Source organism: Apium graveolens, chromosome 10, assembly GCF_009905375.1.
Source record: "Apium graveolens cultivar Ventura chromosome 10, ASM990537v1, whole genome shotgun sequence".
Lineage (NCBI taxonomy): Eukaryota > Viridiplantae > Streptophyta > Magnoliopsida > Apiales > Apiaceae > Apium > Apium graveolens.
In genome coordinates this window covers 240,408,954-240,424,743 of record NC_133656.1, presented here as the reverse complement: position 1 = coordinate 240,424,743, position 15,790 = coordinate 240,408,954, and the positions used below count along the sequence as shown (strand labels likewise).

Sequence of the window (15,790 nt, the reverse complement as noted above, 5' to 3'; positions counted from 1 at the left end):
TATTCAGAAAAGATCGAATGCACACCCATATGCAAACATGTACAATGTACATTTATACTACTATACGTGCTGGCGGAATTGTATGGAGTTGAGGTTGGCAACTGGGAACAGACCATCCCTCTGAAATTCGATACTATTACTGATTATTAATGAGTTCAGAAAAAATATCAGTAACTCTGCTTGTTTATGGTAAAAGAAAATATCAGTAATTCTTCCATTGTTCTTATTTCAATTTTTTTTATTCCCTGCCTCGATTTCAATCTATTTCTCCTCCAACTATATGCACACACACACATTCAGAAAATTATTGTTAATGAGGGAAAGTCGGAGATAATTTAGGCAGAAGGGACCCTGGAGAAAAAGGGTCCGCGTGATCCTATTGTTTGAATCAATTTGAACTTTCTTTTGCTATGTAAAGATTACAAATTTCTGCTTCTCCTGCAATGACTAATTGTCTGATACAGCGATTTTCCTTGAGTCCTTGTTCTTTGATTGTTTTTGGAGAAAATATGATCACTTCCTCAACTGGTTCAGTTTCAATTCTGACAATAGTTTGGAGACCTCAACACCAGTGATAAACAAGTTTGGAAATTCTATTCTTTAGGAATGGTCTGAATTTTGAATGGACTCTATTTTAATCCTTTACAGAAGACAAGGTAGGTACATTTGTTTAAAACTATAAAGCTCTTTTACTCCAATCCGAATTCAAATTACAGAAATAGCTCATTTTTCAAGACAACCAGTAAACTTGAAATGAAGTATAAAGTAGAATTGCTGCATTGTTTAATCAATCTCGACGAGGTGCTGCAGATTGTCATCACTTTTCGTAATCAATGGATCATCAGGGGGTGGTGGTTCAGTTGATGACTTCTGAGATTCAACAACACTTGTGGTTTTATGTTGTTGCAGATCAAACATCTGCTTCAGCTGTTTCCCTTGTTCTTCTATTCTCAATTGCAGATGTTTTTGAATCTTTTTAACAAACAAAATGCACATGCATATTAGTCAGTACTCTAAAGAGATGAGAAGTTACTACATTTCCTATTCAATACTTATCCTCGACGATGTTTTACTCAAAAGTGCTTTCATGAATTTATACCTCTAATTGCTCATGAAGACGCCTTTGGACGTCTAGTTGCATCTGTAGCGCTTCCTTGAAATACATGCTACTGCATTGAAAATAGTTTTTATGTTAAACTCGACTAAAAAGAAATCAAATATGAATCAGAAGAACTCTCAGAGTTAAATTCTGGGGATAATTTATAATCGATGATTAAGTATCAAAAGATTTTACGTCTTAGTTCCAATCTGTTCTGTGTCACTCGTGCTTGTCTGTTTCTCAGATTTTCCTGCAACAAATAAGAGAAATTAATCTATAGAGCTCCACCGACCACAGTTTGTCTTACTTCTTATGTGTTTTTAAACTGTGTATTGATAATCTATTCAAGAAACTGGAAATAAACAGTATGTTGTTAAAATCTACCTTCTGCAGAGTCTGGCATATACTTAGCAATTCGATACTTCTGCAAAAGAATATCAATTATGAACACGATATATTTTGATCAAATATAGATCTCGGTGAAATCAAATATAGTTTAAAACAAAGTTTTTATGATAAAGTTGGAACCTGCAAATGACTTTTACATGATAGATTGTCAATACATCAGATTCCATCAATCTTAATATTGCCTTTGGTGTTGCCTCTGTTAATATATATGAAAACAACCATTAACCATCAACTCTTTTTCTCAAAACTGATTAAAGTGATATGCCTCTTAGGTTAAAAAATATCATACTTTCAGATCCACCAAGACGATTTACGCACTCAACAAACTGATCATGGAGATCTTGACTCCATCTTATGCGCGTTTTACATGAATTAGCAGCTGAAGCAGAAGGAACTGCAGCATTACCACTAGCTCCTGCAGATTGCCCCATATTTGTAACTTGATATCCATATGAATTGTGTGAGAGCTGTAAAATGATCATTGACCTTAATCTTAGTTATACAGAAAATAAAGAACTACCAATAAAAACATATAAAAAGGAAAAAGTACTTACAGAAATACCACTATCTCCATCACAAGGAACTGATGCTTGCCTCTTCTCAGGAGTATCATAATTATCTTCAAACAACTTTCTTTTAAGCTGCATAATCCGGTCTCTCTCCGAGTAAGATTTCTCAGAAATGCAAGAGCCAGCTTTTGTAGCTGACTCAAAAGATGCAAAGCCTGTCTTGGCTTGCTCCAATGATGATTGATCAACATACAAAGTTTCACCAACAGATTGCTGCAAACAAGGTATCTGGTTTGTTATTTCAGGGCATAAATTAGGATTATTTTCCGGATAATCATAACAAGGCAAGCCCATGTATCTTTCAGTTGCAAAAAAGGCAGATCCTGGTGAACCAATATGACTCATTATGGTGCTTGCTAAATTAGCATGATCACTGCTATTTTGTGACCCTTCTACAAAAACTCCAGTCTGAACACCACTCTGTTGCGAAAAATGCTTTGCATGATCCAAATTAAAACCATCTACCAATCCATGATTCTGATAAATACTTCCCTGAACACAAACCTTCTGGAATTTCATTCTCCAAATAATCAAAACACTCAATATCCAACTCCCTTGACTAACAAAACCCTAGCTCATCAGCAATCATTTATAGAATTTCTTCAATTTTACGCGTAAAAAACCAACAAAAATACCATCAGCACAAGCATATCAGGATGCAGATAAGAAGCACAAAACCTGCAGAGCCACTGTTGGATAATAGTGACTAGTGCATTCTTGATTCTTTGTGATATATAACAGCACAATATGCTGCACAACCTACAAGACTTGATATATAAGATACAAGAATATGTCAAATTTTGCAATGGACAGAGGCCATAAGATTGATTCCTTTGTATGGATATGAATGAACAGCTCAGCTTTTGACAATCACAGAGCCTAAAACTGAATAGGCCTAGTGTAAAACAAATATGTCCATGATAATTTCTATTGCTCAGATTTAAAATAGTTTATTGGATTATAATATTCATGACCAACTAAATGGTGCCACAAGGATCTCCAATGAGAATAAAAGTTGAATAATAAAGAGACCAGAAGAATTTAATAAGAAAAATGGAATATGTGCAATTTTAATGGGATTCCTGGTGTTCTGCTTTTCTTGTCCTTTTTTTTTCTTTTGATTCCTAATTTGTTCTTCCTTTTTCTATAATTCTTCTTTTGTGTTTAACATTAGCAATGGAAGAATATAAGCCGGATTATGTTTAAGCAAGTTTTAAATTATGTATGCATGTGCTTTAAGTTTTAACTAGTGATGTTCGTATTAATACATGCGGAGTTCATTAATTTTTTTTAAAAAAATAACTAATAACTAATTAACACATTATCATTCTAAACCATTTTGAAACGCATTTCTGGTAAGGTTAAAATTATTCTAGTTAATTGGTGATGCAGTTGAAACTCACGTAGATTCAGTGTTACATATTTCGGAAATCAGAGTTATTTTGTTGAGGTACCGATTTGCGATTTATCGGACTATTTTAAAAAATCAGATGATTTATCGACGATTTATCGGAAATCGGTCAAATATTTTTAATTAAATTTTGAGTCATGTATCAATGATTTTTGAAAAATCAACCGATTTTTATAATAGAGCTTAGATTATTGACCGAAACTCTAATTGGTATATCAAAGAAATGAGGAAACTAGTAGACGAGGACATGATAAGCTTTTTTTATAACTTCTCAAGTGTCAGTACTTAACATAGTACATATTGTGCCCGTTTGAGAAATCTTAAAATAGGTAATTTATCACTTAAAATGATTAATTGCGAAATAAGGGATAAATTTTATAAGTGTTTGGATAAATTTACTTATATGTCAGAAGTTTTTTTTACTTAAATGAATTAAAACAAATAATTATTAAATACAATTATCTTAGTTCATGAATCTTAAATTAGAAAATATTTAAAAATTTATATTTTAAAATCAAAACTTTAAAAAAAATGAAAATAAGTTGAAAAAAAGTACGTCACTGTCAACTTTCCACTTATCAGCTTATAAGTTGTGAATTCAACTTATAAGTTGGTTCGACAAACAGTCATCAATAAGTTGTCACGAACTTATAAGTCAAACGTAGCTTATAAGCTAGTAGCCAAACATGCCCATTATAAGCTTCTAAAATGTACTACTACAATTTATAATAAATTTTAATCATCTTCGTACTCATATTATTAGCTTTACTATGAGCCTATGAGTTGAACAGATGTTTTAATTAATTTAAGTTTGGTCTGAAATTATCATGCTTGCCATGTACTATAATATGATATGTTGCAATATTAATACATTTCATATGTGTTTAGAAAAAAATAAGCATACGTAAAAATTATTGAAATCATCGTCCTGTACACGGATTTTTGAGCTCCCGTAAGAGGGAACAAATCATTTACATGCTTACACAACAGTTGGGAGATTAGACCCGACAATTTTGGACACGAAACGACAAGAAAATTTAGTGTTTGTGTTTGTCATTTTAGTACACGACATGAAAATATACAAACACAAAAGTACATGACCGAAATTTAGTGTCGGATTTGTGTTTTTCCTTCGAGTACACGACACGATACGAAGTATACGATATAAATAAATATTATAATTAAATAGTAATATTTATAATGTATATAGCTATATTTATAATAGACATATGCATATTCATTTTTAAAATAATTACTTAATCTTATAATATGTATATAAATGTGATCTAAATATATATATTTAATATATTTTATAAAAAATTACCTAAAAATTTTATATTTTTAATTATTTATTAATTTATTTTAATTAATATTAATATTCGATTTTACACGAAAAATACGACACGAAATGACACGAAACGAAAGTACACGAACCCTAAACATATTGGTTTTGTATTTGACCTTCAAGTACACGAAACACGAAAATACACGACACGAAAATATACAACACGAACGAATTGTGAGGTATATGTGAGATGATGTTTGGAATGGTATGTTATAAAAAGTCTTTCCTCGATAGCGTGCGATATTGATACATTTCGTACAGGGTTCGAAAAGAATAGAAAATTTGGGTAAAAAAATAAATATAAGAATAAGTTGTAAAAATTATTGAAATCATCGTCATCGAGGCGCATTATTTTATGTATGTAATTGTGTTATATTATGTATTGGTAGTAATTTTGTATTGGGGTGATGAGTCATGACAATAAAAAAATAATGCAAATGTGCAGGGACAATCTGCCCCTTCAGACCACCTAAACAACATCCTGCAAATCTTGTTGCTAATATTGCCCCGTGGGGATTTCTTTCTTCTTCTCTTCCTACGATATTTACAAAATTACGTGGCATGACAGTAGTCGGAATTTAATTCATGAACGGATGTATATACACGTGAGGTTTCATATTATTATCAAGAAATTAAATTTCTTTTGCTAATTATTTCACCCGCGCACATATCAGAAGTCGGATTTTTGAGTTTCCAGGAACAAAGTCAACAAACCATTTGTTGGCCTTTATAAGGAAAGTTAACATCTGTATTTTCCTTCATTTATACCCTAACTATATTAGGGGTCGTTTGGTTGGAGGCATTGTGATATCAGGATTTCGTTCATTTCAACCCCATACCTGATATTTGGTCAGAATTTTTTTTCCTACAAACCCATTTCTCGTACCCTCAAGGTATGAGTTTTTGATACCCAGGGGGAGAGTTGGTATGTGTAATCAATTTTATTTATACTATTTCAACTTTATTTAAGCAATCAAATGTAAACGTAATACAAAAATAATTTAATGGACTCAAATTTATTAAAATGATAATTAAAATAATATTTAAATTAATTAAAATTAATAGCTTAAAAAATATTTTAAATATTAAATATTCATTCCATCACTCAACCAAACACATGATATCATAAATGACACTTCAACCACATACCATCTTAAATCGATTCCTGATTCCAACCTCATACCACTTCTCCAAACAAACGAACCCATTGTATTATAAATTTTCCATTCTTGGTTGTAATAAGCAACATGTGTATTTCAGTCCAGCCCAGTATGCTGGCCTTGTCCACCAAATGAAGAAGAGCCCATTAAAGTTTTCTAAGGTTAGCCCTCATTCTCTGGAGATAAAAGAAGAAAAGAACTACCCTTAAATAACTAAAGGTGGCCTTAATTATCTATAATCCCCTGAACAAATTGTCATTTGCATGACTGGTTATAACTTGGTCCCTCCAAAGATTGAGAGCGGATTCATGTAGGGGTTAACGGGGATACGCCACTTACCAAAAATTTATTGAGTTTTTATTAAAAAATTTAGTTATAAATATGTATATATTTTATAAAGTGCGATCACCGGAAAATACTAAGTGCCTCTATAATGTTAGTAAACTTTTCATAATTTAAGTCATATTAAATTTTATTTATAGTCATATGATCATAAATTGTAGATTAAATGATTAAAATACTAATTTTTATTACTTAAATATTAAAAAAATTTGAAAAATCTAGTGAAAATGATCAAAGAATGTTGAATTTCGAACACTAACACGTAACATAGTCACGTAAGTACAAGTTGCCCACGGAAGTTGAGCTCCGGATCCGCCGCTGAATAAATGTACATTCTTATCTGGGATTCTAGTTATGCAGTTCATGCATGATCCATAACCAAACATATACTCTTGCATCTCATATATGGAACCATTAAAGATGATTAGGTGAATTACAGATACTTTCCTGGCAAATTATCAGACCTTGTACTCATCTTCAGCTTGGTTGGAATAAATTGACATGCTAAAATCAACAATAGTGAAGCATTATGTTCTTTCCTTAACCTCCTTGCATTCAAAAAGTTGTACTTTGATCCATTCCTGCAACTTCCAATTCACATGTATATGAAACAGTACAAATCTGCAATATGCTGATTTATGCACAAGTTCGTACTAGCTATCTAAGCATCATCATGCACTAACTACACCATGATTTGATGAAGTTTTGTGGGGTTTCTGACTATGTCATACTAGTTCCTTTTACGCTTACAGTACCTTAAATATGTTTAACCCTATGTCACTGAAACTTTAGTGATTATGCATCTTCCTTTTCTCAGTAACAACATGAAGTGCACTATACCGAGTTCATACTTCATGTTTGGATCTCAGACTCAATAAGTTGCTTCTACGTAAGCTGCATCTTGCATCGTATAATGCAGATGATCCTCAGAATCTTGACAGATTTTTAAAGGAAACTCGACATCTGTTCTGTCATCACTGTTCTAAACCTACACATAACTATCTTTTTCAGTACTAATGCAGCCTTGGTTTACAGCTGCCTTCAGTTGAGCATTATGTCATTCATAATTGCAACTCTGCGATCATTATTTATGTCTGCGACATTCTCTCTAGCCAATACGTAACACATAAGAACACGAGATTGCTAGGAGTTTAAATTATTTATTTTGTAAATTCAGATTGTGTAAATACTCATCGATACTCGTTTAGATTCTGACTACTACATTACCAGAAAGTGTGTTCAGGACTCCTAGTAAGTATATTTGCAAACTGCGATAACCTTAAATTGTTTTTAAGTAGAGATGTAAACAGAAAGAGAGCAGCAGCAGCTAGCACAAGTAGCATAGAAATTCAAAATTTTCAAAACCTACAAAAGCTGAAATGTTTACATAGGACTTTTGGTGATGGTGACAAATGATTAGAGGGAATATGAAAAAGAAAAGTGTGATGAATATATTCCCAATCTTTAGCTATGTGATGTTGAATGTATCTTTTCACACAAACTAAAATTTCACAATTTCACCTATTATCATCTTCGGTAACCAGCTCATATCACTTAACGTGTCAGGGAAAGGTCCAACAAGATTCTTTCCCGGTCTTTACCTTGATATCGTGCACTCGATATTATAATTAAGTATGATATACATATTAAGTCCTTTTAATACGAGATTCAACAATTTTCTCATTAGTTTTTCCCATTAAACAAGTGTCACAAAACAAACAACTGTTTCAGAGGGTAAATTATGCAAATCTATGTTTATTAATCAAATCATGATTAGCATTAAAACTTATGATCTCATAAGAGTCCAAGAAGAAGAAATCAGTGTTAAGATAATGACCTGAAAATCATGAAATGGATTAGAAATGGAGGAAAGATAAGTGATGTCACTGACATATTGATGTTCTCTAGGCAAAAAAGAAATTGTGGGGTTTTATGTTTTTGAATTATTAACATTTGATCTTTTGTATCAGTATACGAGTGTTATGTTTTAAAAATCACCAATTTTATCGATTAATCGTTTTAATATGCTCGTCGATTCGATTTTATAATCCGAGTAATCGCTGCACTATTTTCTTAAATTAATATATTTAGTATAATTAATTAATTAATTAATTTTATATTTTATTAAACACGTCCAATTAATGCTCCGATTATTCAATCCGATTAATTATCGATTATCCGCTTAACGACTGAAGGTTGTCTACCGAACAATGCCGATTTCCGCTTTTCAGAACACTGCACGAGTGACAACTTTGGTTGATTAAACTAATATCATTGGGGTTATCATTTCGGCGAGGAATCGGCCATGTTTAACTCTTATTACATGACCAGATCAGATCAGATTGGATTCTAATAAGCCCCCCGTGAGATTTGGGCATTAGTCACCTACAGAACCAACAATACTTTTGTAACTTTAGTTATCCCCCTCTTTCTGCCTCACTCTGCAATGGACCACATTGTCTAAACTATCGCTTTATTTCGTATTTTGAGTTTCTCAAGATTGTCACACTTTCGAATCAAGTTCTGAAATTGAAATGGAACATGTTGATCCATTGATCAAGCTTTTGTCGATTGGTTGGAATGAAATAGGAGTTACTTGAACGGAGAAGGTCCGATAACACTTTCACCCTTTAAATTATATTTCGAGATTGAGATAGGTCCGATAACACTCAAACACGTAATTCAACAAAATTAGAGACATAAGGTGTACCTAAAAACTTGCTCTACATTATGCATGCAAGTTTTTTTTTTAGTCATTGGTAGTAGTACTATTTTGTGCCCTGTACTCTGTAGCATATTGGACATTTCACCTCATTTCAAATAAATTTAGGCCAAGATGTTGAAAATTGAGAAAGTGAATAGCTGGAAGAGATAAACACAATTTCCCTAAAGTCTTTACTTTGAACATGTAATTACACAAAACAGTGCTATAGATTTCGGAAATTGGAGAGATACCGATTTGCAATTTATCGGACGATTTTTAAAAAATCGGATCGGCGATTTATCGGAAATCGTTCAAATCGGACGGACAAATATTTTTGACCGATTTTTGAGCGATTTAACATTGATTTTTGAAAAAATCGTCTGATTTCTACAACAGAGCACAAAAGTAACAATTTAATACTTTATTATAACATCTCTGGGGCCTGATTTTACACATTTGAAGTGGTCCTGTAATAACCAAACAAGTCATGTGTATATCCCTGATGGTTTAAAACCATGAAAAACAAAGCAGGTTCTCCAACTTGATTTATAATCTGCAAAGTTGTTTACACTTTATTCAAGTTACCTAACCTCTATTGGCAATCTTGTTAAACATGAGCCTTTATAAATTCATTTGAACTATACACATTTTACCTGTCAAAACAAATGGCTAGCCCTTCTCTTCTTAAACTAAAGCCACTCCAGTCTTCTCATGTTTTCTCCTTAAAATCTCCATCTTCTTTTGCTACTAATACCACCACAAGCTCAACCAAGTTCAAAACTCTAGCTCACACATTCATATTATCACACATTTCTCGAGTCGTGCGGGCTCTCACCAAGGCCAAGATCATCTTGATTGGGGTTTTGAAAGATATTCAGCTTCTATACCTGACAGAGTTTACCACAAAAAAGCACAAGAACAGGAATAAAATATTTTTTGGTTCCTTTAGAATGCACTACAATTGGTGCTCTTCTCCTGTGTTGCCAGTGGCGTCGCCACAGCAGAATGAGTCCTCTGTGAGCCACTCGTATTACGATGCTACGTGGAATTCTATCATCTCACCAGGATGTCATGAAATGGAAGAATCACAGCTTTCCGGGTACCTTCATTGGCTTGAAAAGAAAGTTAACGAGGATTCAAAAAAGACCAATGATATGAATGAGATTGATAAGCTAGCTGACATGTTCATTGCAAATTGCCATGAGAAATTTAAGCTGGAGAAGCAAGAATCATACAGGATGTTTCAAGAAATGATGGCTAGAAGTGTGTGAGGACCTTTCTATAATCTCTTAAATTCTTTCATGTTTTTGTTACAATAGTGTGGTGGGAAAGGGGGGTGATGTGGGGGTTAAGGTTTCTTTAACCAAATTTTATCTGTTTTAATTTTCAATTATGTGACTTAGAGGATGTACATGCTATGAGGTGTTGAATTTGTACATTTCCTCTGTTGTGCAAATGTAAGGTTGCATTCCATAAATTATGGGAGTTCATGACTTCACAAGCTTTCATACTTCTCGGTTCGCGAACAGCTCTAGTTTTTTGTGTTATTTTCTTTTCTGTTAGGATGCATGGATAGAGTCCTTTCTTCAGATTCACAGTTCTGAGACCACCTGGGTAAATATGTGAGTTTAGAGTCTCTTCATCAGAAGAGACAATGAATATGTCAATCAAGATGGTCCCTCCAGCCACTTAGTGTTAGTATGTACCAAGTAAGGTTGGACTAAGTCAGAGTATCTTTGGAATTATCTACTCAACTCCATCTCTTTATACACTGACTACTTGCTAGTTTGGCCTCGGTTATCTTATACTTTTTAACAGAAGAGAGCTCGAAGCAATAAGATGAAAGATGAGATGAGATGCTAGCCTTAGCGCGGAAGATCAATCATCTCTTGATCGTACGATACTTTTTGCTACGATTGACAACAACTCGAACCCGAGTCATTTCCTAAACCGAGCTCTGATACCATGTTAAATAACCAGTCGCACTAAAACCTTAAGCCAGTAGAGGAACGTCTGAATAGGATCTTATACTATTCTAACAGTTTGCAGCTTAGGCCCCATGCAATAGTTCTTTTGGCTAGCCAAGTGGCCAACATGTATGAATAATATATTCCTCAATTATGTAATTGTTTAGTAAACCTTCTAATAAGTTTAGATCTTTTATACTAAACACAACAAAATCAATGAACAAAAAGATGGGTAATTTTTCATCCTGGAATTCGAAACTTTGACATAAGGATGTGCCTCTTATGTGTATTTGCCAGACACACACATGGTAGAAGCAGCAGCACTGCAGCACCAGCATTATTTGTAGTAAGTAAAAGACTTAGCTGTGACTGATCTGAGTGCCAGAAAAGACTTACATTCTACTCTACTTCAGCTCCTATGTTATGATTAAAGACTTGGTTGTAATCTTAAAGATTTACTACTCTAATCATTGATGTACACTGTTTTTAAGTTGAAAAATAAGTGCAGGTAGTTCTCAGTTTCAACCATAACCACAGTTATAATCATGTAGCAATCGACAAGATTGGATCTTCCCCTAACTTTATCTCTAATTATTGAAAGTATAAGAATGCAGCAGACACGTCTGTGCCCACAACATCGGCTAATTCAAAAATGTGAAAATGATCTGTACGCTTTAACAACTGCGCATTACCAAGAACTTACTTTTGGAGCTTTGTTTCAATCATTGCAACCCCATTAGAAAGATTTAATACCAGTTAAATCTCACAACGTATCGTTGAGGCTTGAGGAAGTAAAGAAATACCAATAGATGGATAGTCTGGTCGCAAAGGTTCAACTTCGAAAACTGTAGTGGCAAAGGCTCGACTTCTTGTGACGACTCATTACAAATGGTGTGGATAATTAATGTATGCACCTGTTCACATTTAAACAGATTGTTCACGTTAAACAAAGCAACAATATAACTGTCAAGTAATAACGACGAAAGATGCTACAAAATTATATATTTCTAAAGAAATTTGACAAAATGTGTTACATACTGTTTGGAAAAGATTTCACCAAGCCTAATAGGGAATTTTATGAAATGCAGATATTGTGCTGTATTCTTTTCTAATATGTTGCAGCACTCACAGTAAGCAGATGAGAGCGCGCAGCTGGAAAATTTAGTTTACATCTGATAGATGATCACCTAATGCATCTCCTGTGGGAGTTCAAAGATCAGGCTCCTGATGCTGCGATGATATAGCAATTCACAGTGATAAAATAAATGTCACAATAAGATTCACCATCTCAGTACCGTATTTATCAGCACCTTCCATTTGAAAGTGACTTGCCCCTTCAATCAGATGGGTTTCTACATGACTAGCTGCAGATTTCAATTTGGATTTCAACTCTTTGACGATAGTAAATCCATCCCTAGTTCACATGATAAATAGTCTTGGTTTCGGAGATTTTAGTATGGCCCTGTGATGTCTACTGAAGAGAATAGCAGCAGTCAGGCAATAGGGATAGCTCATAATAACATAAGCAACAACTTCATCTACCTGATCCTAACTGCGGATCAACAGAATTTCAATATGCATATTGTGCAGGGTGAAAGAAACCGTTGTTTATCCTAACAGGATCTCATATAAAAGTTTATAAAAGTTATAAACTTTGGATAGTACGGTAAAGCACTAAAGGCCATTAAACTGAGATGTGATTATAGCTTCTTCTTTTTTACAATTACAATTGTTAAACATGTCATGTAGAACAAGACAGTTTTGGAAATATAGAAGTATTTTATGGTTGAATTATTCAAAAATGGATTTTCCTCTACCTATGTTGCAATGCTAATAATCCCACCTACATCTGGAGAAGTGTACTAGATTCCCAAGTTTTCGTTAGGACAGGAGCTAGATAATCTATCAAGTCGGGAAATCAAGCGAGTAAATTAAAGGACCAATGGCTAGCTGATGATTTGAATCCGTATATTCAGTCTACTCATCCTGCTCTTCATGGCAGAACTGTGGACTGATGCTGTGGAATGGGATGAAGAGGTTTTAGCTCGTGCTGGTAGAGATCAAGATTTGGTTTGGAATGTTATTTTAAGCAGAAACATCGAACAAGGTTCCTGGTATTGGTTAAAGGAAAAATCTGGCTTGTTTTCTGCCAAAAATGTTAATCTTTTGCTGCAAGATTAAAGGTAATCGGCTAAAACCTAATTAAGGTTTTTTTAGAAGTCCCTGGCAACTAAAGATACCAACTCGCTTTCAACTGAAGCTGAAACATGTACCTACAGTTACTACTTGCCCTTTATGTAATGACGCACCAGAGACCATTCTCAATGTGTTGTTGCGTTGTCCTTTTGTCCAGCAGTGTTGGCAAGCTTCTCGGGTTCCTATCGTAGGTGTGGCTGCTATGGTGTTTGCAGATAGGATTGCGAAGGGTCTTAAGGTATGGACTATGGCTGCTAAAACTGAGGTTGCAATGAATGCTGGTATATCTATGGCAGCCTAGAAACCAGCTTGATTGGAATGGTAACTTCCTGTCACAGATGAGGTAGTTTGATTAGCAAAACTAAACTTTGTTGATTGGAGTAATGCTCATAATAGGTTCGCTATTCCTACCAGGTTAGAGAGTTAAATAGGGAAAGATTGGAGCATTGGACTACACTGGACTACACAAACACGATCACAGGTAAACACATCGCCTTTCCCTGTGATCGTGATCGTGTCTGGTTTCAATTCTATTCCTTTACATTTTGTAAAACGGTTAACTAATAACATCGTGCACTCTTCGGTGCGGCTTCTCTAGCTCATCCGAAATTTGCTAACAATTCAGTCACATAATATTCCATTTGAAATTTTAATAGTTTTGCTGCTATGCCAAAAAGAACAGAGAGATTCTGTTCTATTGATTCCACAAATTTAATAAATAATACTCTCATACCTAAATTTCCAAAACAAATGAACTTTAAACTCAATCCGAGCACAAAGAATACATATTAAGCCTTACTATTAATCTCAAAATCAACAAATTCCGGCGACTTCCGATCACCTCTACCGGAGAATTTGATCTCTTTCCTTTCCTTAACAATCTCCGAGCTCAAATCTTCCACAGCTCTTCTAATCTTCGCATTCTCCACCTGAATTGCCTCCATCTGACGCCTCACATCCAAACACGCCGCTACCACGTCACCACTTCCTTCCACCACTTGATCACACTCTTTCTTATCCTTCGCAACCGCCACGTGTTCGATCCCGATCTTATTCATCACCAAAACAGGAAACCTCCTTAGTGAAATCTCAGCCGTCCGTTCATTCTTCATCAACAACGTCTTCGCATCCACATCATCCACTGGCGGCAACCTCACTCCCCACCGGAAATTCACCGCCGCGTAGCTTCTCACCGGCACACTCGTCCTCGCCGTCACCTCCGTTCCGGTCAAACATCCTTTCACCACACCAGCATCAAACGCCGCCGGCAACACACTCAACTTCTCATCGTTAAAATAACCGTTTCTCAACACCGCCGGCGACGGCGAATTCGAATTCGAATTCGAGTCAACAACCTTCTCATCATCGCCGTTGACTTTCAACTTCGCCACAAAATCAGACGACTGCGATTTCTTCAAAGTGAAATCGCCGATCCGCGGCTTGAAATGAACCAAAAACCTAGGGTTTTGCTTACTAACAAAACTAAACTCGGCGCTCATCGTAATCGAACTCGAAATCGGAGATCCAAAATGACCGATACCGGATTTAAAAACGATACCAAAAGGATTGAACGAGTCATTAGGCCGATACGCGAGCTTAAGAGAAGGACCAGAGTCGAAGAAAGTGGAGAGATTGAGAGAGAGCTCTTTGGTATCGCCGGCGACAATACCGGATTGAAAAGGAAACCCTAGAATGCTTAAAGGCACTTTAGCTCTAATTAGGGGCTTTTGCTCATCCCGGAACTTAATTGATGCCTTCATCTTTAAAATGAGTTTAATTTTGGTAATATCGGTGCAAAAAAGGGGGGTTTTAAAGATTGAAAGTGGAGCGTTTGAATTTGAATTGGGGGATTTCGAGATATTTTTTTTCTGTTTCAATAATTTGCGGGCAACAGTAGATAAAATAACCCACACGTACGGCAACGGATCTGGTTTGTGAGAGTATCCAAACGGGGTGCCGAAATAGTTGCCAACCTTATCGAATCATCGTGTATATTAATATGTATATTTTATTTTTACTCAATTTTATATCAATTTGACAACATTATATTCTAATAATTTAACAACCTACAAAAGTTATATATGTGATTCCTAAATTAAATTATAAATACCATATATATTAAAAAATATATTATTGATATCCAATTTTTACCCTTGATATGTAATTTTAATCATTTTGGGAAATTGTCAATTTTGGTAATCTTGGTGGACAACTTTTGGCAACCATATATCTCCCCGTAATCAAAATTGTCATCCACGTAATAATATTTGGCAACCCCTTTACAACCATTGTTGGACATGCTCTCAAATCCAATTCCATTTCAAATCTTTTCATAAAATATGTTTCGCTTGTTGATATACTAAAAGGGTCGTATTCGAGATGTTTTTAAGGATTTTTAAATTTTACGCTATTCAATTTAGATTTTGAAAATTTATATAAGATTCGAAGGTATTCAATTTGGATTGTAAAAATTTATTAAAATTTGAGTATATTCAATTTAGATTTAAGAAAATCTTTCAAAATTTTAAGATATTCAATTTGAACTAGCTCTTTACCCCGTGTAAGGCACGGGAAAATTCTATAATAACT

At 34.5% G+C, this 15,790-nt stretch overlaps 4 protein-coding genes across 6 annotated transcripts; 1 reads left to right on the top strand and 3 right to left on the bottom strand.

Annotated features, from left to right (window-relative positions):
- Window positions 1–706: 706 nt before the first annotated feature.
- LOC141689121 (myb family transcription factor PHL5-like) lies at window positions 707–1,624 on the bottom strand. Its single transcript, XM_074493304.1, has 4 exons — window positions 1,484–1,624; window positions 1,295–1,349; window positions 1,100–1,169; window positions 707–972 (listed from the first exon to the last, which is right to left on the bottom strand). Exons 1-4 carry the CDS (start codon window positions 1,500–1,502, stop codon window positions 784–786), a joined length of 333 nt encoding a protein of 110 aa, XP_074349405.1. The 5' UTR covers window positions 1,503–1,624; the 3' UTR covers window positions 707–783.
- LOC141692185 (uncharacterized) lies at window positions 1,585–3,087 on the bottom strand. Its single transcript, XM_074496920.1, has 3 exons — window positions 2,062–3,087; window positions 1,797–1,974; window positions 1,585–1,703 (listed from the first exon to the last, which is right to left on the bottom strand). The coding sequence occupies exons 1-3, from the start codon at window positions 2,593–2,595 to the stop codon at window positions 1,585–1,587; spliced, it is 831 nt and encodes a 276-aa protein (XP_074353021.1). The 5' UTR covers window positions 2,596–3,087.
- A 6,487-nt stretch (window positions 3,088–9,574) lies between these two features.
- On the bottom strand, window positions 9,575–15,140 carry LOC141689896 (uncharacterized). Of its 3 annotated transcripts, none has more exons than XR_012562577.1 (4): window positions 14,001–15,140; window positions 12,301–12,479; window positions 12,135–12,204; window positions 9,575–11,919 (listed from the first exon to the last, which is right to left on the bottom strand). XR_012562577.1 is itself a non-coding variant. In XM_074494404.1 (2 exons), the coding sequence occupies exons 1-2, from the start codon at window positions 14,959–14,961 to the stop codon at window positions 13,499–13,501; spliced, it is 993 nt and encodes a 330-aa protein (XP_074350505.1). In that variant the 5' UTR covers window positions 14,962–15,140; the 3' UTR covers window positions 12,539–13,498. The 3 variants fall into 3 exon arrangements, 1 of the variants encoding a protein (XP_074350505.1); XR_012562578.1 differs by having other exon boundaries at window positions 12,301–12,476; window positions 14,001–15,139; XM_074494404.1 differs by lacking the exons at window positions 9,575–11,919; window positions 12,135–12,204; window positions 12,301–12,479 and adding an exon at window positions 12,539–13,530.
- LOC141692184 (uncharacterized) lies at window positions 9,704–10,309 on the top strand. The gene has a single exon (XM_074496919.1). The coding sequence runs from the start codon at window positions 9,704–9,706 to the stop codon at window positions 10,307–10,309; it is 606 nt and encodes a 201-aa protein (XP_074353020.1).
- Window positions 15,141–15,790: the final 650 nt, after the last annotated feature.